This window comes from Sapajus apella, unplaced genomic scaffold (assembly GCF_009761245.1).
Source record: "Sapajus apella isolate SASKATOON/1434 unplaced genomic scaffold, GSC_monkey_1.0 scaffold2, whole genome shotgun sequence".
Classification (NCBI taxonomy): Eukaryota; Metazoa; Chordata; class Mammalia; order Primates; family Cebidae; genus Sapajus; species Sapajus apella.
In genome coordinates, this window is record NW_022436942.1 from 54,229,919 (window position 1) to 54,256,583 (window position 26,665).

Sequence of the window (26,665 nt, forward strand, 5' to 3'; positions counted from 1 at the left end):
GAGCCAGGAGGTTGGGCTGCAGTAAATTGTGATGGCGCCACTGCACTACGGCCTGGGGAACAAAGTGAGACTCTGCCTACAAAAAAAACGGAAAAGAAAAAGAAAAAAAAGAAATTGTAGTAACCTAAGTGAATAGCCTATGGCCTTTGATAATTCCACAAAGCAGAAGAGTACAGCAACTACCATGCTATAAGACCTAATGGAACTCCAAATGGCATGTACTGTTCTATACTGTTTCTCAACACAATGCGCCTCTCTTTAACCTTTCAACCTATAAGAACATACATAGGTCTATTATTTGATGATCTTTCTTTGGCTGCTTTCCAATACTACGTTTTCATATGCTTAGAGCTCAAACACTAGTATTTGTTGATCAGGCTTCAGCCCAGATGTGTTTTCTTAAAAGAAACCTGGAAGGGAAGAAAAGCTTGTTTGGTTATACTTACTGGGACATTTAAAGAGATGGGCATTGTTTACAGTTCTGCGGTACGAGTTAAGGCCAGCTTTATTATTCAGGAAGTGAAATTTTACACCTGCTGTAAGAAGTGGTAGAAATTAAGGGTGTTTTGTTGGTAAGGTGTATTACACTCCTAGTTGAAAGTTGTTTTTATGGACACTTATGGGAAGTATGTAGGTTGGTAGATTTGAGGATGAGCTTTTTTTTTTATCAGTGCTTAGAACACTTGCTGAAAAAGGGTGCCCAGAAGCACCATTCTATACCCACTGCAGGAAACTGAATAAAGTCTTCTTCAATCTGGCGCTTATCCCGATGAATTTCAGAGACTCTCTGGGGACATCACAGACCTCACAGCTGCTGTGGACATGAGAGTCTGGAGCTATTCTGGTGCCAACACTTTATGTGCTTGGCTGGAATGCTGCCAACTGCCTAATCACATGCATGATGGGCTTAGTGAATGTCCTACAGTCCTAAAAACCGGATTATTACAGATTTGGTTTAGTAAACTTGGAGAATTATAAAAAGTCATTGTGTGCTTAGAAAATAGAAGAACACTTTTAAAAGTGGCTATTAAAGTTAAAATAATAAAATTCAGACTATGTATCATTAAGGCAAAAAAAATTCATAGTAAAAACTTGTTTTCTTTTTCTTTTTTTTTTTTTTTTTTTTTTGAGACGGAGTTTTGCTCTTGTTACCCAGGCTGGAGTGCAATGGCGCGATCTCGGCTCACCGCAACCTCCGCCTCCCGGGTTCAGGCAATTCTCCTGCCTCAGCCTCCTGAGTAGCTGGGATTACAGGCACGCGTCACCATGCCCAGCTAATTTTTTGTATTTTTAGTGGAGACGGGGTTTCACCGTGTTGACCAGGATGGTCTTGATCTCTTGACCTTGTGATCCACCCGCCTCGGCCTCCCACAGTGCTGGGATTACAGGCTTGAGCCACCGCGCCCGGCTTGTTTTCTTTTTCAAATGCTGAAAAGATAAATATGATAACTTCATATTGCCTTATCTTTCCCAGTTGCTTTCCTGTTGTGATTGAGCATGAAACCATTAGGAAAATTTTCGTAACACTGTGTTAAGTGAAAAAAACATGATAGAGAAGATGGACAAATAACCTTCTTTCTCAGATTGAGGTTCTTGATTATTGAGGGGTTCATAAGTGCTCTATGAGAATGTTTTAAAACTGTGATTTCTTTCTGATCTAAAATGTGGATTGATGAGTGGATAGAATTTAGGTGGCAGGTATGTGAGTCTGCAAATTTTAAAACTTTTTCTGGATGTCTGAAAATTTTCATAAAAAAATGTTGGTTAAGTTATCACAGACATTCTCAATCGACACAACTTTGTGAATTCATGCTTTAGCACATCCTCAGCTCCAAGCACATAGCAATATTAGATAAGGGACAGAAAAAAAGGTATAGCCTATGTCAAAAATGAGATATATATCTCTGTGAACTAGAAATGAATGAATGTTTTCTGTTTGTGGATACTTCCTGAATTAAAAAAAAGTTTTTTTAAAAAGAAAAGGAATGAATGAATGTGCATTCAGGGGATGGGGCTGAAATCATACATCTTTGGGGCCTTCTTTCAGAATCAGGCAGCAGTCGTCAGGAGTTCAGATACAAAGGAGTTAATAGGTCAAAAAAAGGAACCATAGTCAGACTCACTTTTTAAAGACAGGTATTGGGAAAGGCTCACCTTGCTAATAAAAGGAGGCTGGGAAAAAACAACAAACCAATCACGTACACAAAACCCCGAACTATTATTCATGGCCTGGATTTGTGGCTTCATGTGTGTGAGACCTGGGCAGTCACACAGTGTTGAGAAGAACTTTGTGCTTGATTTAATGCTGTGTTGCCACCTTCATGAAATTCTTAAAAAGGCTCTGCATTTCATCCAGCATCTATTCCCGCAAATTATATAGCTAGTCCTTAAGTGACCTAAAAATGAATCCAAATTGCCCTCCTGGTTTTCAAAGAATAGATATAATACAATGAAATTAGATTAGAGATCATCAGTAAAAAAAAATATTGTTTTTGAGATGGAGTCTCCCTCTGTCACCCAGACTGGAGTACAGTAGCCTGATCCCGGTTCACTGGAACCTCTGCCTTCCAGGTTCAAGCATTTCTCCTCCCTCAGCCTCCTGAGTAGCTGGGATTACAGGTAGGTGCCACCATGCCCAGCTAATTTTTTTTGTATTTTTTAGTGGAGATGCGGTTTTGTCATGTTGGCCAGGCTGGTCTTGAACTCCTGCCCTCAGGTGATCCACCTGCCTTGGCCTCCCAAAGTGCTGAGATTATAGGCGTGAGTCACCATGCCCAATCCCAGGTAAAAAAAAAAAATTCTAAAAACCCTAATGTTTGAACAATTAAATATCCTAGATAACTCAATGGGTTAAAGAGAAATTCTTAATGGAAATTACAAAAATGTTAGAACTTCAATGATAATGAAGATACTACATATTATAAAGGCCAATAGGATCATCCAGCTAAAGAGGTCTTACAAGAAAATGTTTAACCTTAAGAGTACTTGTTAAAAATAAGAAAGACTAAAAGTAAACGAGTTAATAATCACTGGGCTCACAAAGCTAGAAAAGGAATAAAAAAGCAAACTTAAAGAAAACATAAGAAAAGAAATAATAAAGCTAAGAGCAGAATTAGTGAAATAAAGAAAATTAAATAGATTGGATCAAGTTAACCAAAAGTTGATCTTTGAGAAAAGCAAATTAAGATCAGTCAGATTGAGTAAGACAATAAGAAAAAAGGCACAGATGAGCACAGGGACAAAAAGAAGATTAAGGACAGATTGAGTAAAGGTTTAATAAATTATAAGTGAATACCATGTATAATTCTGTGCCAATACAATTTTTTTAAATTAAAAGAATTGGCAATTTTCTAGAAAGCTTCGATTACCAACACCAAATCACAACTAAAATTAATAATCATTACAGATATTGAATCAGTAATACTTCCCTGTACTCACAGACACAGATAAATTATAACAAAAATTCAAGTAACAGATGATTTTATTTATTTATTTTTTTTTTTGAGATGGAGTTTCACTCTTGCTGTCCAGGCTAGAGTGCAGTGGCTTGATCTTGGCTCACTGCAACCTCCACCTCCTGGGTTCAAGCGATTCTCTTGCCTCAGCCTCCCAAGTAGCTGGGATTACAGGCATGTACCACCACGCCTGGCTAATTTTGTATTTTTAGTGGAGATGAGGCTTCTCCATGTTGGTCAGGCTGGTCTCAAACTCCCAGCCTCAGGTGATCCACCTGCCTCAGCTTCCCAAAGCACTGGGATTACAGGCATGACCACTGCACCCAGCCTTCTATTTTTATATAAATAATTGCAGAGAATAGAAAAAAAACATTGTGGGTAAGGGCACCTCCTAACTTACTCTAATATACAATGCAATACATTAAATTATAGGCCAGTATCAATTACAAACATCAATATGAAAATTCTAAGCAAGCAAATAAATAAATGACAAAAACCCTAGCAGATCAAATTCAGCAATGTATGAATGCAAATACATCACAGCAAATATAACTTATCCTAGGACTAAAAGAATAGCTTGATAATAGTTGCCATTCTGACATAGATACTGGCATGGCTGTGGAGAAATAGAAACGCTTTTACACTGTTGGTGAGAGTGTAAAGAAGTTCAACCATTGTGGAAGACAGTGTGGCAATTCCTCAAGGATCTAGAACCAGAAATACCATTAGACCCAGCAATCCCATTACTGGGTATATACCCAAAGGTTTATAAATCATTCTACTATAAAGACATATGCACACATATATTTATTGCAGCACTATTTACAATAGCAAAGGCTTGGAGCCATCCCAAATGCCCATCAATGATAGACTGGATAAAGAAAATGTGGCACATATACACCATGGAATACTATGCAGCCATAAAAAAGAATGAGTTCATGTCCTTTGCAGGGACATGGATGAAGCTGGAAGCCATCATTCTCAGCAAACCAACACAGGAACAGAAAACCAAACAGTGCATGTTCTCACTCGTAAGTGAGAGTTGAACAATGAGAACACAGGGAGGGGAACAACACACACACAGCACACACTGGGGCCTATTGGTGGGTGGGGGGTTGAGGGGAGTGAGAGCATTAGGACAAAAACCTAATGCATGCAGGGCTTAAAACCTAGGTGAGGGGTTGAGAGGTGTAGCAAACCACCATGGCACCTGCACTTTCTGCACATGTATCCCAGAACTTAAAGAAAAAATAAAAGAAAGAAAAAAGCCTGATACTGCAAAAAAATTATTTTCAAATACCACAGGAGAAAGACCATCTGATTTTCTCAAAAGATGCAGATAAGTCATTCAGCTAAATACAAAACTCATTAATAATAAAATTAGACATAGAAGAGAATGACCTTTACTTGATATAGCCTACCTATCAAAAATCAGTATCAAATTTTATAGTGGTGAAAATTTCAAACTATTTCCATCAAATTTGGGAAACCACTGTACAGGAAGAAAAAAAAAGGAGGCATGAGAACTATGCAAGAGAGACAAAACTGTCCTTATTTGTCAATAATATGATGGTCTACCATAGAAAATCCAAGATAATCCATACATACTTGAATCAGTAAACAAGTTCAGCAGAGTTTCTGGATACAAGCTCAAATACAAAAACACAAAACACTAAGAATAAATAGTACTCCTTTATATTATTAATAACCATTTAAAAATTCAGGTAAAGAATACTTTCCCAATAGCAATAAAATCTAAAGGTAACTAGGAGTAAATTTAATCAAAGTCAGGTAAAACCATTTTGGAGAAAAGTGACAAATGCTATTGAAAGGCCTTAAAGAGGACCCTAGAAAGATATCTTCATGTTTGAGACGATTCCATATTACAACACTCTCACTTTTTTCAAAATGATCTATAAAGTCAGCACAACTGCAATAAAAATCCCAACAGATCCTTTTGTGGCATTCAATAAACTTAATCTAAAGTTCGCATGAAAGACAAAGAACCAATAGCTAATATAATTTTAAAAAAGAACAATGAAATGAAGGGACTTGCCATATCAGATATCAAGACTCATTATAAGACTGTAATAATATATTGTGGTACTGGCTCATGAAACATGATAGACAAGATACAGATCCATCCATATACAGCATTACAAATAATGGCCTCAGCCAAAGCCGCTCATTCTCATGACCATATCGTAGACGTTGCCATTGTTGATAACTGCTACTCTTCCAATCTCTATTTCTTTTCTTTTCCTTCTTTTTTTTTTTTTTTTTTTTTGAGACAGAGTCTCACTCTGTCACCCAGGCTGGAGTGCAGTGGCATGATCTCGTCTTGCTGCAACCTCTGCCTCCCAAGTTCAAGCAATTCTTCTGCCTCAGCCTCCTGAGTAGCTGGGATTACAGGTGCCTGCCACCATTCATAGCTGATTTTTTGTATTTTTAGTAAAGATGGTGTTTCACCATGTTGGCCAGGCTGGTCTTGAACTCCTGACCTCGTGATTCACTGACCTTGGCCTCCCAAAGTGCTGGGATTACAGACATGAGCCACCATACCCGGCCTTCCAATCTCTATTTCAAATATCCCATTCTTTGACCTCTACATCCTATCCTTCTAGCTTGCTTCCAACTCCAACAGTCCTTTGAAACCCTATAATCATGACTCTACTTCATTTCACCCTCACATTCCTATATACTCAGTTTAAATTCCATGAATAATTATTGCCCTCTGTTGCTTCATTCTTGCTTGGAAAAACCTCAACCTAGCTTAATGTCAACTCTTTGTGTATGCCTACATCCACAACGCTGAATATGACTAGGGCAAACATCCAAGCATGCCGACTGGTGTTACTCTCAATGCCACACCTCTGCTTGAAATGCTCTAATGGCTTCCATCTGACTCCAGGTGAAAGCCAAAGTCCTTATAGTGGCCTCTACAGCCTCTTATATTTCCTCTTCCACTTCTCTTCCCAGCTTGCTGTGCTCCAGCCACACTGGCCTTCTTGCTGTTTCTAGAGAAAGCAGGCCAATTCCCCCTCAGGCTTTAAAGACTTACTGTATCTTCTGCCTAAACTCTCTTTCCACTGCCACCTGTATAGCTATCCTTCTTACCGCCTCCAGATTTTTTTCCCCCTCAAATGTCACCTTTCATAGGGCTTACCTGATCACCTTATTTAAAAGTATGACCTTCTAAAACATATCTTACCCCGTCCCTAAATTATTTTTTTATTATACCAAATATATTATTTGATTATTAGCTGTTTTTCTCCACCAGAATGGAAGAGGCACAGAGGCAGGGATTTCATCTGTTTTGTTCACTTACTATATTTACAGTGCTGCCCCACAACAGAGGAACTTAATACCTATCTGTTGGATGAATGTATAAATTTATAAAGAACTACTACAAATTAGTAAGAAAATTACAGACAGGAAATTCACAGAAAAGGAAACCTGAATGGCCAAGAATAAAGACAGGTACTTCCATAACCATTTAAAGTGTAAGGATTTAAAACTGTGAAAAATGTTCTTAGAGGAGGTAGCCCACAAGCTATAGAAAAACAGGTGGCAGACTTGGCCTGAGGGCTGTGGTTGGCCAGCCCCTGGCCTGGTGAAACACCTTCTCAAGTACACAAAGTCACATACCAGAGAACGTTCATGGTAGCATTATTTATAATGGTGGAAAATTAGAAATTGGAGAGATCCAAAATGGCAAACAAACAAGAGAATAAAAATGGTATATTCATATAACTCTTTTTATATGAATTTTTTTGAGATGGATAAACCTAAAAAAAATACACAATCAGGTAAAAAATGTTTTGCTTATTACATTGCAGAGATGGGTTCTTGCTATGTTGCCTTAGAGTTCAGTAGCTATTTACAGGTGCTATTATGGTACACCACAGCCTCAGACTTCTGGGCTCAAGAGATCTTCCTGTTTCAGCCTCCTAAGTAGCTGGTACTATAGGTGCACGCCACCAAGCCTGGCTACCAAAAACATTTTAAAAGAGTAGATATCATGTGCATGGAATTTTGAAATACTCAAAAAAAAAAATAAGTAATAAAATAGTAAGAACATGAAAGTGGATGATCAACATCAAGTTCACCATCGTGGTTATTCTGTGGACAAAGGGAGGCAGCTGGGCTTGTGACTGGGTACATCAGGGACCGCAAAATCTTCTGTAACATGTTATAACTTAAATGAGAATATGAAACAATTATGGCAAAGTGAGAGATCTGCTAACCCTTTGAAGGAGTGTGTATGGGTGCTCATTGCAATCGCATTTTTACTATTTGTAATGTTGCATAATAAAATGTATTTAACTTACTGTGAGTTTAATTTGAAGCCTTTGGTGAGCACTTTATATTCAAGTACTGACACAAGATTTCACGCCCACATTAAAATTTGGGTTAAGGAGCAAGTTAGTGCTAAATACAATCATGTGCTTTTGTGCAAGAAAAGAATAGAGACAAGGCGAACACAGAAACTGAGAATTCATACCACTATCACAGCATGCTCTTCAAAAGAAACAGAAAAATGTCACAGGGAAATTGAGTCAGAGGAAATAGGAGCACATACTGAGTAAACTCAAAGAACTATGTTTATGTAGTGAGCAGTGTTTTGGCTTTGGTAAAAATCATTTTTTCATATTCAGTTAGTTATTTTTTTTCTTTTTAATTATTTTTTTTCAGTTAATGTTATTAATTTGAATTTTTAGGCTTTATTATTTGGCTTATATTTAATTTGTAAAATTACTTTTGCTTTCTAGCTGTAAAAAAGCTATAAACATAAGGATTTCACAACTGGCTTTTGCTTTGTACCTATTAAGGCAAGCTAGGTTTATGAGAATATTTTTCCTTTTAATGGATTTGTACATTTCCAAACCTGATATATTCAGTAGGCACTTTTTTGAGACAAGGTCTTGCTCTGTCACCCAGCCTGGAGTGCAATGACACCATCACAGCTCACTGCAGCCTTAGACCACTCAAGTGATCCTCCCACCTTAGCCTCTCAAGTAGCTGGGACTACAGGTGTACGCCACCACACTGGGCTAACTTTTTATTTTTGTAGAAAGAAGTCTTGCTATGTTGCCCAGGCTGGTCTTGAACTCTTAGGCTTAAGCAATCCTTCTCCCTTGGCCTCCCAAAATGCTGAGATTACACTCACCCCGCTCAGGAGGCTCTTAACTGTGTTTTAGAGCGAGAAAAACATAATGAAGTATCAACAGTAGAATAATGAGATTTTAGGTGCTTTTTTGTTTACTATGATGTTTTGCATTTTCCAAATTTTCTATACCAATTACATACATTACTCTAATAATCAGAAAACAAAAATATGTTAAAATACCCCTTAGCTATATTTCACAGTTTCATATTTACGGAAGGGTCACTATTTTATTATACCATGAAACCCCAGAACTAAAGAGTTCCTCTCCTAGGATCCAAAAGCTGTACCTGGTTTGTCACTTATCACTGTTACCCAAGATCAGACCTGAAAATATGACACCGGGTTATATCCATCTCACCTGAGTGTAGCAGTGCGGAAAATCCCTGCGCATCCCCCCATTCCCAGGTGGGTTCGCTCTTATTGTGCATGGGACGGAAGTCAGGAACTTCATGATACCAGTCCATGTCTGTGTTGCTAATAAAATAGAAAATGGTAAAGAATGTAGTAAGGAATTTTTAAGAACTTGTATAGAAATGAATCTATTTATAGAGATTGAAACCTTATCTTCTACCTTCCCATACTTCCATTTTCCAGAAATAAATAATGTTTTAAGGAACTATTGTGAAGACAAATAATTTATTTTGCAAAATGAACTAGATGATCTCTAGAGTCTTGCAAGAACAAATTACTTGAGTTTGTAATTTGACCAACATTTTTTGCTTGTATCTGTTTTTGAAGAGAGTTTTGCTCTTGTTGCCCAGGCTGGAGTGCAATGGTGTGACCTTGGCTCACTGCAATCTCCACCTCCGGGGTTCAAGTGATTCTCCTGCCTCAGCCTCCTGAGTTGCAGGCATTACAGGTACCCACCACCATACCCAGCTAATTTTTTTGTATTTTTAGCAGAGACAGGGTTTCATCATGTTGGCCAGGCTGGTCTTGAACTCCTGACCTCAAGTGATCCACCTGCCTCAGCCTCCCAAAGTGCTGGGAATGCAGGTGTGAGCCACCACGCCTGGCCTGACAAAAATTCTTTGAAAGAGATGTGCAAGCATAGCTTTGCTTCATTAACAGAATGTAAGATTTTCCAAATCACTACAGATTTTCAAAAGAGTCTGAAATATATCAGCTGAGAGCAAGAGCCATGCACACTCACCTGCTGGTGCAGTCTCCAGTGATAGGGTCACAGCTCCCTGCACAATCACATGGTCGACAGCCATAGTCTCCGAAGCCCCAGTATCCCACCATGCACCTGTCACAATGTGGCCCTGCCACCCCAGGCTTGCAAGGGCAGTCACCATTGCTGGGGTCACAGAATGTCACTGAGTTGGCAGGAAGGACAGCTGATCCTACTGGGTGGCAGGAACACGCTACAACAGAGAGGACACGTAAGGACCAGTGAGCGACTGTAGATCACCCAGGTGAAGATTAGGCTTGACCATCCCCAGTGAGTCCCTTTACCACACAGCACATTTCTGAGACTCCTCCTTTAGCCAGTGAGTGTATGCTCAGAGAATGAAAGCTAACTAAATGACAGATAAGCAAGATATAATCGGAAAAGCATGTCTGCTGCAAAAACAAACACATAATTTATTCTAACATGGAAGGCATGAAATATGAATGCCCTTTGGTTGGGTGAGGATGAACCAGCAAAGAAGACAGAGTGGAAGCATTCAGCGAGAAAGGAAAAGATGTCATGAGAGTGTAAGTGTTCTGGAAGCCAAAAAACGTTTCAAGGAGGAGGGCAGCATCAGCTGTGTCAGATGTCGAAAGGTCAGAGAAGATGGGGCATGAGGTGGAGTGTTGCACTGAACAACACGAAGGCTGTTGGTGTTCTTCACAGGAAGAGTTTCAGTGTAATACACAGGGAGCGGGGAACCCAGCGGAAGAGGAATCGGGAGAATGGGAGTAGAGGAATTTGAGCATGAGAACAGATAGCTCTTTTGAGGAGCTTTTCTTTTCTTTTGAGACAGAGTTTCGCTCTTGTTGACCAGGCTGGAGTGAAATGGCATGATCTCAGCTCACCTGCAACCCCCGACTTCCGGGTTTAAGCAATTCTCCTGCCTCAGCCTCCTGAGTAGCTGGGATTACAGGTTTGCGCCACCACGCCCAGCTAATTTTTTGTATTTTCAGTAGAGACATGGTTTCTCCATGTTGGTCAGGCTGGTCTCGAACTCCTGACCTCAGGTGATTTGCCTGCCTCGGCCCCCCAAAGTGCTGAGATTACAGGCATGAGCCACTATGCCTGGCCTTCTTTTCTTTCTTTCTTTCTTTTTTTTTTTTTTAAGAGAGGATCGCACTCTAACATGAAGACCAGAGTACAGTGGTATCACCATGGCTCACTGCAGCCTCAACCTCCTGAGCTCAAGCAATCCTCCTGCCTTAGCCTCCTGAGTAGGTGGGACTACAGGCTGGAACCATCATGCCTGGTTGATTTAAAAAAATTTTTTTTTGTAGAGACAGCGTCTTGCTATGTTGCCCAGGCTGGTCTCAAACTCCTGGCTTCAAGCAGTCCTCTCACCTTGGCCTCCCAAGTGCTGGGGCTACAGATGTAAGAAACAGCACCCAGCCATAAGTCCTTAATACTAATCCAAAGTCCTTCTCCTCAGCCCTCTCTATACTCCCAGAATCGCTTATTCTCACAGTTTGACAACCTGCAGCAGTTTCTTTGCTCTTGAGATGGCAAAAATAGTTGAACAAAGTGTGTATATGTGTGTGTGTGCACATACATATATACATACTTTTTTTCATATATATGTATGTGTGAAATGTGCTTTTTGGGCTTATCACAGATTCATGAGCCCTAACTTCAGTTGGTTCTCCAAACCAATGCTCATCAACTCTGTATTTGTTTTCTTGAGACAGGGTCTTCTTTTGTTCCAGGCTGGAGTACAGTGGCGCTATCTCCACTCACTGCAGCCTCAACTTCCCGGGCTCAAGTGATCCTCCTGCTTCAGCCTTGCAGGTAGCTGGGACTACAGGCACATGTCACCACACCCAGATAATTTTTGTATTTTTTGTAGAGACAGGGTTTTGCCATATCCAGGCTGGTCTTGTACTCCTGGACCCAAGTGATCGGCCCACCTCAGCCTCCCAAAGTGCTGGGATTACAGGCATGAGCCACAGTGCCTGACAACTCTATTTATTCAATTTTACCTGGATTTAAAAAAAAAATAATACTTCTTGGCTGGGCGCCGTGGCTCACACCTGTAATCCCAGCACTTTGGGAGGCTGAGGTGGGCAGATCACCTGAGATCAGGAGTTCGAGACCAGCCTGACCAACATGGAGAAACCCGTCTCTACTAAAAATACAAAATTAGCTGGGTGTGGTGGCTCATGCCTGTAATCCCAGCTACTCAGGAGGCTGAGGCAGGAGAATCACTTGAACTCGGGAGGTGGAGGTTCAATGAGCTGAGATCACGCCACTGTACTCCAGCCTGGGCAATAAGAGTGAAACTCCATCTAAAATATATATATACACACACACACACATATATGTTTCTCACAGTGGCTGTGAGAAATAAAATACACACACATATATATATATATGTATGTGTGTGCGTGTGTGTATATATACATACACATATACATATATGTTTTTCACAGTGGCTGTCTCAGAAATTCCCTAGGCTTCTCAACCTACCCACTTAGTCTGATTCTAATTCACTGGTAGGCTCCTCTGGATAATCTTTTCTTCACTTCAAAATCTTTTTCATGCTCCCACTGCTTTCTCTGAGAACCAAGTGAGATGCTGGGAGAAACGTTGGTTGACGGCTCTGCCTCCAGCAGCCTCTGTGATCTCAGGCAAGAAATACGACTTTCCTGAACCTTGGTTTCTTTATGTCTCACAGAGAGTTCATGCAGGTGACGTGATTCTAAACGAAACTACTTCCACAAGGTGTGTAACATGGTGTCACTCACCGAAGAAGCCAGTTCTTCCTGCTGTATCTTTTCAACTAATATTCTCGACTCTGTTCTCTGCTTTTTCCCCTTGGAAACTTCTTATATGGATCACTTTCCCTTTCAATACCAGTTTGGCTTCAAATCTCCACTACTGACTAACTGTATGACTTTGAGCAAGATACTCAGGCTCTCACCTCAGTTCTCTTGTCTGTAAACGTGAAAATAAAAACAGGACCTACCCTCATGCAGTGATAAGGATAAAAAGAGATTATGTATGCAAAGCAGTTAGTGTGAAGTCTGGTACATGATTCATGGTAAATTAATTAACTAATTAATTCAATAGATAATTCTTTTGTTTTCTTTAGAGAGGGTTTCACTCTGTTTCCCAGGCTGAAGTGCAATGGCTCATCACGGCTCACAGCAGCCTCGCTCCCAGGCTCAAGTGATCCTCCCACCTCAGCCTCCCAAGTAGCTGGGACTATAGGCACATGCCACCACACCTGGCTAATTTTTAAAAGTAGTCAGGGTCTCACCATGTTGCTCAGGTGGTCTTGAACTCCTGGGCTCAAGCAATCCTCCTGCCTTGGCCCCCCAAAGTGTTGGGATTACAGGCATGAGCCACTATACCTGGCTGATAATTCTTATAGAGATATAGGAAGTATGTTTATGTGAGAAATGGTACCAGCCCTCAGGGAACTTATAGGCTTGTGGCAGAAACAGAAAAGTAAATAAAAGACTTGCATACATGTGACGTGCTGTAAGAGATATACATAAAGCACTGTGAGAACACAGAGGAAAGGCGAAGGCAACACAGACTGAGGGAATCAGGTGGGATCCACAAACAAGGCGTCATTTAACCACCTTAGCCAGAAGATACAGAGGAGTCTGCAGGTTGAAAAGGAGGGCAAGGGGCCAGGTGTGGTGGCTCATGCCTGTAATCCCAGCACTTTGGGAGGCCGAGGCAGGTGGATCCCTTGAGATCAGGAATTCAAGACCAGCCTGGCCAACATGGCGAAACCCCGTCTCTAATAAAAATACAAAAATTATCCAGGTGTGATGGCACATGCCTGTGGTCCCAGCTGCTAGGGAGGCTGAAGCAGGAGAATAGCTTGAACCTGGGAGGCAGAGGTTGCAATGAGCTGAGATCACATCACCACACTCTAGCCTGGGCAACAGAGTGAAACTCCATCTCAGAAAAAAAAAAAGAAGAAGAAAGAAAAGGAGGGCAAGGAAGGCAATTGCTCGTTGCAGCTTGGTCTTTAGACATTTTTCTCAGTGCATCTTTTTAAAATAACTTTTTCATTTTAAATTGTGGTAAGAAGCATATACCATGCAGTTGACCATCTTAGCCATTTTTGGGTGTACCATTCATTTCCACCACATTTTATGTTTCAGCATTGTCTGAACTCATTGACAGAAGGATCTTTATCTTCTTATTTTTGTTTTTGGGGCCCCAGAACAGTGTCTGGTACATAGTAGATTCCCCAATCAGCCTTTGTAGAATTGACTTGGCGGGAATCCTACGTGAAAGGGCGGGGCCCATTTGGGGAATGTGAGAAGGTTAGTGTGCCTGAGTGTACACCAAGTGGAAAACAGTTGAAGGAGATGAGGCAGAAAAAAAAGCTGTAGTGTCAGGTTGGATGGTGTTAGGATTCCAGGTTGTGGGAATGCCTAGCTTCTGAGGTTGAATTTTGTCCTATGGGCATAATGAATCATAAAAAGTTGTAAAGCAGAAATATGACATGGTTACAATTTAATTTTGACTTTGGAGGCATTAGACTACAGTGGGGAGAGGCTGGTGGCTGGATAATCCAAGAAACGAGACAACAAGGAAATGACTGAGACAGTAGGTGTCAGTGTGGGAGGAAAGTTTGGATATGAAAAACTTATTTTTAAAGTTAGAATAGATAGGGTTTGGGGACCATCTGGAAGAGGAAGAAAGAGTTGTTGAGGGACAAATAGAAGTTGAGGAAGATTTTCAAGTGTCTAGTTCATGAAACTGAATGATTAGTGACATTATTCACAAAGATCTAGAAGGGAGGACTAGAGAAAGTCGGGGCAGATAGATCCATGTTGAGGGTGGAGATAGGGAAGGAAGGGAAAAAGAATGAGCTTAGGATCAAACACATTACGCTTGAGATGCTTAAATATATCCTGGAAATATTCTAATACTTAGGAGAAAAGTTGGGGTCACAAATAGAGCTTTGAGAGCTGTCACCCAATGGCAGCTGAAATTAGGAGGGCTAGATGAGACTTCCCAGGGCGCTGTGTAGAGTGAGATGAACAAGGATAGAACACGGTGGAAACATCCAGAGGCACTGGCAGTTGGAGGAGCAATAACTTGCAAAAAGCTTATTAAGGAAAAGGAAGAGAGAGAGAAAAAATAGCCACAGGATGAGAAGAAAGTTTCAAGCGGTTAACGGTGTCAAACAATGCAGAATGCTCAAGTCACATACGACAGACCACAGGCAGCAACACTGTCAGTCAGGAGGTTATGGGTGACTCTTGTGAGAACAGAAGCTGGAGAAATGCAGGCCTTGATGGTGTACTGTCCTCCTATGTAGATCTCTCTTTCATTTCTTTAACCAATAACTATTAGAGCCATGGCTCTCAAATCAGTATGAATGTGTGAAGTTTGCAGAACATTTCTAACATCTGTGCAACCTCCCTCACACACACCTCCCCATAAGCTCTCTTTCATTGAGAACCACTACAATAGCGCATGAAGTGTTGCTTCTTCTGCAAAAGGTATGAATTGTCTTCTTGGGAAGAAGCTCATTCATTGATTCACTCACTCAACCAACAAATGTTAATAATAATAATTCTAATGTTTATGAAGCATTTGAAGCCTATGTATGGCTAATGGTCACCCCCTAGCCATACGTATAAGAACTTTCATGCTAGAGTCGTAGCCTACTTTTCCAGTCCTTCCTTTTATTATTCTCTTGCATATAGCCCTTGTTCTAATTAATCGGGACAATTTCTAGACACACCCTCCATCTTTCTTGTTTCTGCACCTTTATTAATTTCAATAGTGAAATCTGTACCAAATGTCATCCCTAAGAGTTGCCCTGATTCAACCATTTGGGGTAGTCAGCATGCTCAAGGCAGGAGCTCTCTGTGTATCTTTCTTGTTAAAGACAGAACTTTTGACATACAATTATATTCAGAAAAGAAAAGGGGTTCTGCACCCTTCCCTCTGCCACCCCCTCCTACCTCACCAAACGTGAAGCCAGGGCAGTCACTCAACTTGTCCATCTAAGGGACAGGTCCACCTTCTTTTAGAAGTCATTCCTTATTCCATTACAGTTGAGTATGATTTACCCTTTCTTTATAACCCTCCAGTGCTTAAACATTTCTTATGCTCTGGTCACATTCTCTTTTGCATTAAGACAACCGGGTGTTTCCTATGTCTATCAGACCAGTCTGTAAGCTTTTTGAAGGTGAGTATGGGCCTCACTCACCTATCCCCTGCAGTGCTTAGTGGAGGCAGACTTGAGTTTAACTCCTAGTTGAAATGTGTTTTACCTTTCTGAGCCTCACATTTCTATGTTGCCAGGTTTTGTTGAGGACTAAACCAGAGATAATGTAAGACATTAGCAAATGGTAGATTACAGCTGCTCAAAAATGGCCCTTGAACTGAATTAAAAGGCCATGATGTAAGCACTATTTACAAAGGGCAATGGAGGAAACCACCATAGGAGACATTGTTTCAAAGGCTAATTACCTGTGTATTTAAGGCAGCATTTATTTACCCATTCACTTACTCAACAAACATTTTATGAGGACCTGCTATGTGCTAAGTACTGTGCAAATTGCTAGGGATCTAACTTGAATAAAATTGTCTTGGCCCTTGAAAAGATCCCAAGTTTAGAAGAATTATTCCAAGAGTTCAAAAAAGCTTAATACCGGAGGAAAGTAAAGATTTTGCCTCTAAAACATTGAGGTTCTAAGGAGAATATCTTTATATTCATACAGTTATCATCATCGCTGCCTCTACATTAAATTTCCTAATTTTTTCTTCACTTGGTTTTCATTATGAGAACTTTTAGGCATTTTTCTCTTAAAGTATCAAAGTACTATTGATTTATAGTTTGTTTCTAATTAAGAGATAATTCATGCTGGGCGCGGTGGCTCAAGCCTGTAATCCCAGCACTTTGGGAGGCCGAGGCAGGTGGATCACGCGGTCAAGAGATCGAGACCATCCTGGCCAACATGGTGAAACCCCGTCTCTACTAAAAAAAAAAAAAAAAAAAAAACACAAAACATTATCTGGGCATGGTGGCGTGTGCCTGTAATCCCAGCTACTCAGGAGGTTGAGGCAGGAGAATTGCCTGAACCCAGGAGGCGGAGGTTGCGGTGAGCCGAGATCGCGCCATTGCACTCCAGCCTGGGTAACAAGAGCGAAACTCCGTCTCAAAAAAAAAAAAAAAAAAAAAAAAAAAGAGATAATTCATGTGGATTATATAATATGCAATATGAATATATCAAAATACTATGTTCAAAACTGTACAGACATTACTTAAAATGAAATCACTTGGCTAGGTGTGGTGGCTCTTGCCTATAATCCTAGCACTTTGGGAGGCCGAGGCGGGCAGATTGCCTGAGCTCAGGAGCTCAAGACCAGCCTGGGCAACATGGTGAAACCTCATCTCTACTAAAATACAAAAAATTGGATGGGCATGGCATTGTGCACCTGTAGTCCCAGCACCTTGGGAGGCTGAGGTAGGAGAATTGCTTGAACCCAGGAGGCAGAGACTGCAGTGAGCTGAGATTGCGCCACTGCACTCTGGCCTGGGCGACAGAGCCAGACTCCATCTCCACGAAAAAAAAGAAATCCCATAATCTAGTATGAAAATTACATAATTTTGAGATGACAAAACCTGTAGTTACTGTATCACTCAGTTAATTTGGTTCTTAAAGCAAAAAGGAGAGATTTACCCAGAAGAAAGATATTATTAGACTCCCTTCTATGGTAATATATGGTATTCCACCACTTCTATCTTTTCCTCTGATTGAAAATTCAAGCATTTCCAGGAGTTGATCTTTTCCTTCTACCATATATTTTAAAAGCTACACACATTTCAGGAATGGCCAGAGAAGAATGTGTTTCTGTCATACGTGCTAGTAGATTTCTGCCAGTGTGACTGTTCACACAATTACAAGATAAAGATACCATTTGGAAACTATGCAGAACTAGCTCCAGGCAGAAGGCCTTGACATCTTTCATGGCAAACCTTTAAGACTCACACCGAGGCCTGCCTTGCATACCTGTCTCCTGAAGCTTGATAGCAGCCCATATCTGACACATACAATCTACATTTCTTATTTTCTCCCAAAATGCAAACATATTTTCTTCTCTTCTTGTCTGGAAGGATCAAGTATCTCTTCAGGTTCCGGTTCAGTTCTGATTCCCCAACATATATTCCTTACTAATTGTTGGTTCTAAAATGCAACCCAAGAACTTACTTTTTCACAGTAAATATCAAAGTTATAACCCAGAGTGACATACGTGCTTGACTTCAGCTTTGTCTTTTCTTTTTGAGACAGAGTCTTGCTCTGTCTCTCAGGCTGGAGTGTGCAGTGGTGTAATCTTGGCTCACCACAACCTCCGCCTGTGGGTTCAAGCTATTCTTGTGCCTCAGCTTTCTGAGTAGCTGGGATTACAGGCATGCGCCACCATGCCTGGCTACTTGTGGTATTTTTAGTAGAGACGGGGTTTTGCCATGTTGGTCAGGCTGGTCTTGACCTCCTGACCTCAAGTGATTCACCCATCTTGGCCTCCCAAAGTGTTGGGATTACAGGCGTGAGCCACCATGCCCTGCCTAGTTTTCTTCTTGTTAGACCCAACAGATGAACCACCATCATATACTATTATGCTGACATTAATTATTCTTTTCATTATAATTTTTAGCATTCACAGCTGTGGTACTGTCCTTAAGAGCCAAAATACTATGTTGAGTGGAACCAGGTATATTTAGAAGCTGTATGGCCTGTCTAGGTGGTAAATCATTTAATATTGGAGTCATCATTTTTCACCCAAAACATCTGCTCTAACCTGCTCTCATCCACAACCATGGTGACAAAACAAAATTATTAAAACTGTCAATTTAATTTCCAGATATTTTCACAAGAGTTCATCAATAATGCATGAGACTGACTTTGAAGACTATCTTTCTTTTTTTCTTTTTTCTTTTTTGAGATGGAGTTTCACTCTTGTCACCCAGGTTGGAGTGCAATGGCACAATCTTGGCTCATTGCAACCTTCACCTCCTGGGTTCAAGTGATTTTCCTGTCTCAGCCTCCTCAGTAGCTGGGATTGTGGGTGCCTGCCACCACCACACCCAGCTAATTTTTGTTTTTTTTGTAGAGATGAGGTTTTACTATGTTGGCCAGGCTGGTCTTGAACTCCTGACCTCAGGTAATCCACCCACCTTAGCCTCCCAAAGTGGTGGGATTATAGGTGTGAGCTACTGTGCCTGGCTGGTACCTTCTTTACCCAAGTGTCCCACTAAAGAAAATCTATGGTAACACCACAAAACTCTTGAAACAGGTAAGGTAGAGGAAATGAGTACTTTACAAAAAATTTCACAACGGATTCCCTTCAAGTAATGAATTTAGATAACTGCTGAATGTGATACGAATTTTATCTACAGTTATATGTTTGCAGCAATACATCTAAAAGTGAAGCAGTGTCCCTGGGGCATTTATGGAAGAGGACCCAATGCTGTTGTGTAGGACTTTCTAGCAGGAAACACACCTGTCAATGAAACAATGGATGGACACATTTCAAATATCTTGTGCATGCATAAGGCTCTAAAACTAATATTTGTATCAATCACAAAGGCTGACAATAAATACAGTTGTTTGGATATTTGCTGTAAAATTTCTTAGAAGACAGAAAATAAAACAGAGGCAATACAATAAAGTTGGTAAGAGCACAAGCTTGGGAATCAGACTAGATGACTAGATTCTAACCAGAACTAGATTCCGGTGGAGAGGCTTATTATTGACAAGACTTTGTGAAATTAACTTCTTTAGCTGTCAGTTTTCCCATCAATGAAGGAAGCCACAGGGGTGTTTTGTGAGGATTAAGTGAGATAGTCTATGTAAATATTTAGCAATGAATCAGGCATCTAGTGGCACCAAATGCTAAAAAAACAAAAAACAAAAAACAAATACTATCTAGATGAATCATATTCATTTAAAAATGCCCACCACTCATTCTTTCATTCACTTGCAACTTTACCAAAGGGTTACTGAACTTTAGGGTTAACATGAACTATGATGGAGGCCAAAGATACAAAGATGACTACAAAAAGTCATATCTCTTGAGAAAAGAGAGATGTGTAGATAAAGACAGGGCAGTAAGTGTTATACCTGAGGTGGTTTAGGGTGCATGTGAACACAGGAGAGAGCAATGAACTGCCTCATTGTAGATATGGCCTTTTTTTTTTTTTTTAAGGAAACTAATGATCTAACTGGCTTTCAATATAGCCTCCTTGTCTTGGTATCAGAGAGGAACACTGCTTTTCCTGACTACTGTAAGTTCTATGGAATTAAGTTACTCTCCTGTTATATGTTCCTTTCCCTGGATAAAAAAATTTAACCTATTGGCCAGGTGCAGTGGCCCATCCCTGTAATTCCAGCACTTTGGGAGGGTGAAGCAGGCAGATCACTTAAGGCCAGGAGTTCGAGACCAGCCTGGGCAACATGATGAAAGTCTGTCTCTACTAAAAATACAAAAATTAGCCAGGCATGGTGGTGTGTGCCTGTAATCCCAAATACTCAGGAGGCCGAGGCAGGAGAATCACTTGAACCTGTGAGGCAGGGGCTGCAGTGAGCCGAGATTGTGCCACCGTACTCCAGCCTGGGTGACAGAGTGAGACCCTGTCTCAAAATAATAATAATAATAATATCCTGTAGCTCTCATTTTGTGGATCTGTGATCTATGGTCCTGCTGCTTATAGGGAGGTACCCTGAAATGTCATACAGGACAAGAGTCACAGCTGTCAACTGCACGAATATAAAAAGTATATAAGCTCAAGCACGAAGCAGGAACATAATGGAACCATTATGGCTCCTTTTATTCTGAAGGGATTGCTATAGCCTTTGATGGTGGAGTCAAAGGAAGTAATTGCTGCCGGTTCATTTTTATTCCCACCTTCCGCTAGAACTCTAGGAATCTGCCTGCCTTCCACTCAGAGAGCAATCTGTGATCTCAGGCTCACTGTCGAAACCAACAATGGAGCTCAGCATCTTACCCCTTTGAAACTGGCCTCCTTTAATATTACCTGATGGCTCTAACTTTTGTAATTTTATTAGTAAAAGCTATACTGGGAGAAAGTACCCTAGAAGTATTTGCTCTTGATTTAGCTTTTCTAAAAACAGAACTCAAAGTTCAAGGCCTGTAGCTGGGAAAGAAGCTGCTCGTCAAGATCGTTCACCTCGACCCAGTGGCCACTCCCTCGGCAGCGCCTCCAGGCTCCCAGCATTGTTTTCTCCTGAAAAGGCCAAGGCCCTACAGAATTTCCGAGGGCGACTTTTAATAGCGAAGTCATTCCCAAAGCTGCCCAGCTGCCTGCTGAATTCTTCGAGCAAGGGAGACTTAAGGGAGATGATTTTGAGACACAGCTTTAAGAAGAAAGGACACAATTTGAACCGCTATAAATAAAGTGTGAAGTGAAATAGATAAAATGATATCTTTTTTTCTTTTTGGCGCTGTTTTCTTCTTTCCTTCTGCTATCAACTATTTTTGCTAGTGGATGAAAAACTATTAAAAAAAATAAAAAGTTGTAAATGTGCTTTACTCTGTGAAAGGCCATATGGGACCCCTTTACTATACTAGGGAATATTTTTCTATTGATCCTTGTACTGTTATATACATTACGTTCAATGGTAGCTAGTTCCACAATATTCAAGGTGTACTTAATTTAAAATAAAATAATGGCTGGGTGTGATGGCTCACACCTATAATCCCAGCACTTTGGGAGGCCAAGGCAGGCAGATCGCTTGAGATCAGGAGTTCAAGACCAGTCTGGTCATCGTGGCGAAACCCCATCTGTACTCAAAATACAAAAATTAGCCGGGCGTGGTAGTGCAAACCTGGAATCCCAGCTACTTGGGAGGATGAGGCAGAGGAAGCGTTTGAATCTGGGAGGCGGAGGTTGTACTAAGCCGGGATCATGCCGCTGCACGGTAGCCTGGGCGACAGAGCAAGATTTTCTCAAAAAAAAAATTATGCTTGAATCAGTCTAATAAGAAAACAATCTGAATTAAGATTTGCCTTTCGTTTACTGAAGTTCAGTGTCTATTGAGTTTTTGTACATCCTACTCAAAAGAGGGGTAGGATGCATGAGCTCTGCCTCTAAAGCTTAAAAAAAAAAGTACAGTATTTAAGTATGTTTCCTGTCTTCTATATACATTTAAATGAATAATGCAAATAAATACAAAAGTCATTGTCTTTATTTTATTTTTTTTTTAAACAAAGTCTTGCTCTGTTGCCCAGGCTAGAGTGCAGTGGCCTGATCTCGGCTCACTGCAACCTCCACCCCTCGGGTTCAAGTGATTCTCCTGCCTCAGCCTCCCTATTAACTGGGGTTACAGACATGTGCCAACACGCCTGGCTAATTTTTGTGTTTTTAGTAGAGACAACGTTTTGCCATGTTGGCCAGGCTGGTGTTGAACTCCAGACCTCAAGTGATCTGCCCGTCTCAGCTTCCCAAAATGCTGGGATTACAGGCACCCAGCCATAGCCTTTATTTGTAATGCTTTACTGTGTGACTGCTGCTCAGATTCCCTATTTAATTTCTGTATCATTCCTTTCTTGTTTACTAGTTGTAGCTGGGCCAGTTACTATTTATTCCTGGGTATATCTAAGAGATCTTAGGCAGCTAAAGAGCCAATTTTATATTCTTGGTTTGCTGCTTCAGTTAAAACTGAAGAAAGCGCTTTTGCATATACAGACAAATTCTGTCATGGGAAAACTTGGGTACACCATTCCCTCCGTCCCCCTTTCCTCTCCTCTCCTTTCCTTTATCCTTTCCTTCCACCTGTTCAGCTTCCTGTATTCTAAATCCATGCAGGCACCTAGTCAGGAATTGGAGTTATCCCTAACTCCTTTTTCCTTCGAAGAAACAAACCCTATTGATTGTGTCTATCTTTGATCTTGCCTTTGAACTAATGTGATTCATCCCTGCCATAATCTGTCATGCTCACTTTCTTCTTCACAATACACATTATAGCTTTCAATTACATATTTACTTGGGTAAATTTATTTAGAGTCTATTTCCATGGGGATAGAGACTATTTTGTTGTATAGAAAGTGACTAGAACAGGCCTGCCACGGGGGCGGCAATGAATACATCTAGGTTGAGTTTTTTAAATGGAATGATTTGTGTCATTTAAAAAATATTTCTTCATAATTCATGATCTTTTGGCCTCCAATAATCTTGCTGTGATTTTTCACCTCACTGCTATCACTATAGTACGCTGTGAAGGGCTAGAAGATAAGAACCACATCAACTTCGCTGTATCCCCCAAACCTAGGACCATGCCTGACCCATTTTAGCAACTCACTCCTCTTTGTTGCATCAATAAATGAAAGTGCCTCTTAATAAGCAACAACCATGAAATGATTTTATGTTTTGATGAACCTCCTAGGGGGTTCATACTACTCTTTACAGGTTTCTATTAATAGTATCTTAACACCACAGGACTGCAGTACTGGATATGGGATACCAGAAGCAGAAAACCACCCCAACAAATCTATGGTAAACTCAAGTGGTCACAACAAAGCAGATGATTCTACATCTTCCCAGAGCAAGACTATCTCCTATAGTGAATGCTTCAGTCAGTCCAGCTTTATTATTTATTTTCGGTAATAAAAATTATTTCCAGGCATGGTGGCTCACACCTGTAATCTCAGCAGTTTGGGATGCTGAGGCAGGAGGATCACTTGAACCCAGGAGTTTAAGACCAGCCTGGGCAACACAGCAAGAGCCCTTCTCCACACACACACACACACACACACACACACACACACACAAATTAGCTGAATGTGGTGGCCTGTGCGCGCAGTCCCAACTACTCGGGAGGCTGAGATGGGAGGATTATTTAAACTCGAGAGGTCAAAGCTGCAGTGAGCTGTGATCATGCCATTGTACTCCATTCAGCCTGGGCAAAAACTCTGTCTAAAAAAAAAAAAAGTGCTCTATTCTAACTTCATAGGGGATATTCTCCACCTCTAAGTACCTTTCACAGGCAGCAAAATTTCTTTCATATTAATCAATCTGAAATTCCTTTCACTCAATTATATCTAATTAGAACTCTTCGTTCTAAGAAAGTATATTATTTTTTGCCACACCTCTACTTCCCCCTTACACCTTTTGAGTATTTATAGAAAGTTGCTGTAGTCTCCCTGAGAAGTTTCCTGGTTAATCCAATAATATTTATCATCTTTCACACTTATTCATTAGTATCTCTCTTTTTTCAATGTTTTTTGTTGGCCAATCTGTAATATTCTCTAGTCATTTCCATTTTTCCTGTACTAAGATTCCTTAGGAAGAATTCAGTTCAAAAAATAAATAAATAAAAAAGGAAGAATCCAGTTCTTTAGATTCAAATACTACATGGCTAGTTATTCGTAAACGGGAGCTTATAAAACTAAAGGCTTTTACTTTTTTTTTTTTTAACTAGGTTCTTTAAAAATTATGTTTGGTTTTAAAATACATGTGTTATTATTTATTCCTTTGCTTTTTTATTCTGTTTTCATTAACTGTGTCACAGTGTATAACAGAGTTAATTGGATCTTTGTAGTCAGACCAACCTGGGTTCAAATCCCAGCCTTGGCACTGACCAGCTATGTGAACATGGGCAAATTATATACAATCATCTCTCTACATCTGTGGATTCAGCAACCATAGAATCAACCTGCTGTGGATTGAAAATATTTGAGAAGAAACCCAATAAAAAATAGCAATACAGTAATACAAAATACTACAACTAAACACTAGAGTTTAATAACTTGTTTTTTTTTTTTTTTGAGACAAAGTTTTGATTTTGTTGCCCAGGCTGGAGAGCAATGGCACGATCTCGGCTCACTGCAACCTCTACCTCCCAGGTTCAAGCCATTCTTCTGCCTCAGCCTCCAGAGTAGCTGGGATTACAGACATGCGCCACTGTGCCCGGATAATTTTGTATTTTTAGTAGAGACAGGGTTTCTCCATGTTGGCCAGGCTGGTCTCAAACTCCTGACCTCAGGTGATCTGCCCACCTTGGCCTCCCAAAGTGCTGGGATTATAGGCATCAGCCACTGGGCCTGGCCTTAACAACTATTTACATAGCATTTACATTGTATTAGGTATTATAAGTAATCTAGAGATGATTTACAGCTTACAGGAGGATGTGCACAGGTTTTATGAAAATACGAAGCCATTTCATATAAGGCACTTGAGCATCCACGAATTTTGGTATCCTTGGGGATCCTGAAACCAAAACCTCAAGGATACTGCGGGTGGAGGAACAGGGACAACTGTAATCAATTTAAGTCTCAGTGTCTTCATTTGTAAAACAGAAAATATACTACCTAGCATATAAAGATTGCTAAATTACCTAGCATGATGTCTGTTCCATGACAGCCATGCAATAAATGCTCAGTCTCTTCTTTATGCTCCTTCTAATTTTGCCCAGACTTTCTGAAGATTATGATATTTTCTAATTGTTTATTACATGTTCTCATCAAAAGTAGAATGGTAGACTATTTATTCAGTGAATTACTGAATTCTACTTTCTGCTTGGAAGACACGTTAGAAAATACCATGACGTCTTCCACTTCTCTTCCCAAACGTGACTGATTTTTATTATCCATCAACTTATAAAGTTTTGGCTGGGTGTAGTGGCTCCAGCCTGTAATCCCAGCACATTAGGAGGCCAAGGTGGGAGGATCACTTGAGTTCAGGAGTTCAAGACCAGTCTGGGCAATATAACAAGACCCCTTCTATACTAAAAATAAAAAATTAGCTGGGCATGATTGTGCATGCCTGTAATCCCAGCTACTCGAAAGGCTGAGGTGGGAAAATTGCTTGAGCCCAGGAGTTTGAGGCTGCAGTGAGCCATGTTAGTGCCACTGCACTCCAACCTGGAGGATAGAGCTAGACTCTGCCTCAAAATAATAATAATTTAAAAATCATAGCTTCTCCTTTTTTGGTGAATTTTAATATATGTTATTTAATCTTTTTAAAGATTGCCTTAGTATGATTATTACATTATGACATATCTATTTTCTCTATTTCTCTCACTTCTTAACCCTCTGGTTTTACTTCTTGGATTTGGAAAAAAAAAAAAAAAAGCTGAGATTAAAGTTTCCCAACTATTACTGCCAAGTTACTGTTCTATTTAAAGTGTGCTTTCTACAAACAGTTACTTCATATTGATTCTATGCTCGAATCATTCGCAGATGCCTTCAATATAAAAAAAGCTGTCTATGTTGTTTACATGGTATAAAATGAACTCGTGTGACTTTGCCAAACCTACAATTTGAAAGAAAAAGCCCACAAGTTACTATCTGAAGAGACCTCAGCAACCTTGAGAAACACTGGCCTGGTTCACAGGCACGAGAATGAACAAATGAAAGGTGCTTAGGTGTTCTTACATGTGCAATTGTGGGAAAGTGTTCTGGATTTCATTAATGTGAAAATTGTACTTGAAACATAGATTGAAATGAAAGCATCACTATACAAGAGGTAGAATGAAATAACTGTTCAACAAAGATCAGTACAAACAGAAATGCAGAGACTCTTCCTGAGAGCATCATGGAAAGGGGCTATTTGAGCAGAGTGTGAAGGATGGAAAGAGAGACTGAGGCAAGAGAGCCACCCACCCAAAGGACCTGCATCTCTGTCAGCTGAATAGTGTTCACCTAAGCCAGGAAGAAGGAAAAATAAATAGATCTGAATGATATAACTCTTTCTTTACAAAGATAGCTGGCTCATTTGGGTAGATAACCATGTAACCAGATGCTATCTTGGTAAATGCTTGGTTTGGGTTTTAGGGCAGAGGGACCAAGTTTATTTTTATTCATTCTATGCTAAAAGGGAATGACTACGTTTATTTTGGCCCACCAGGGAGGAAGGGAGGGCAT

At 40.4% G+C, this 26,665-nt stretch overlaps 1 protein-coding gene across 3 annotated transcripts in view; it reads right to left on the reverse strand.

Moving 5' to 3' along the window:
* NTN4 (netrin 4) overlaps positions 1 to 26,665 on the reverse strand; it is a 123,776-nt gene that overhangs the window by 16,515 nt on the left and 80,596 nt on the right. For all 3 annotated transcript variants that reach the window (XM_032298481.1, XM_032298473.1, XM_032298475.1), the window contains exons 6-7: positions 9,779 to 9,992; positions 8,984 to 9,099 (exon numbers count right to left, since the gene is read on the reverse strand). In XM_032298481.1, the coding sequence (XP_032154372.1) occupies positions 8,984 to 9,099; positions 9,779 to 9,992 (330 nt within the window). The remainder of the gene's footprint in view (positions 1 to 8,983; positions 9,100 to 9,778; positions 9,993 to 26,665) is intronic.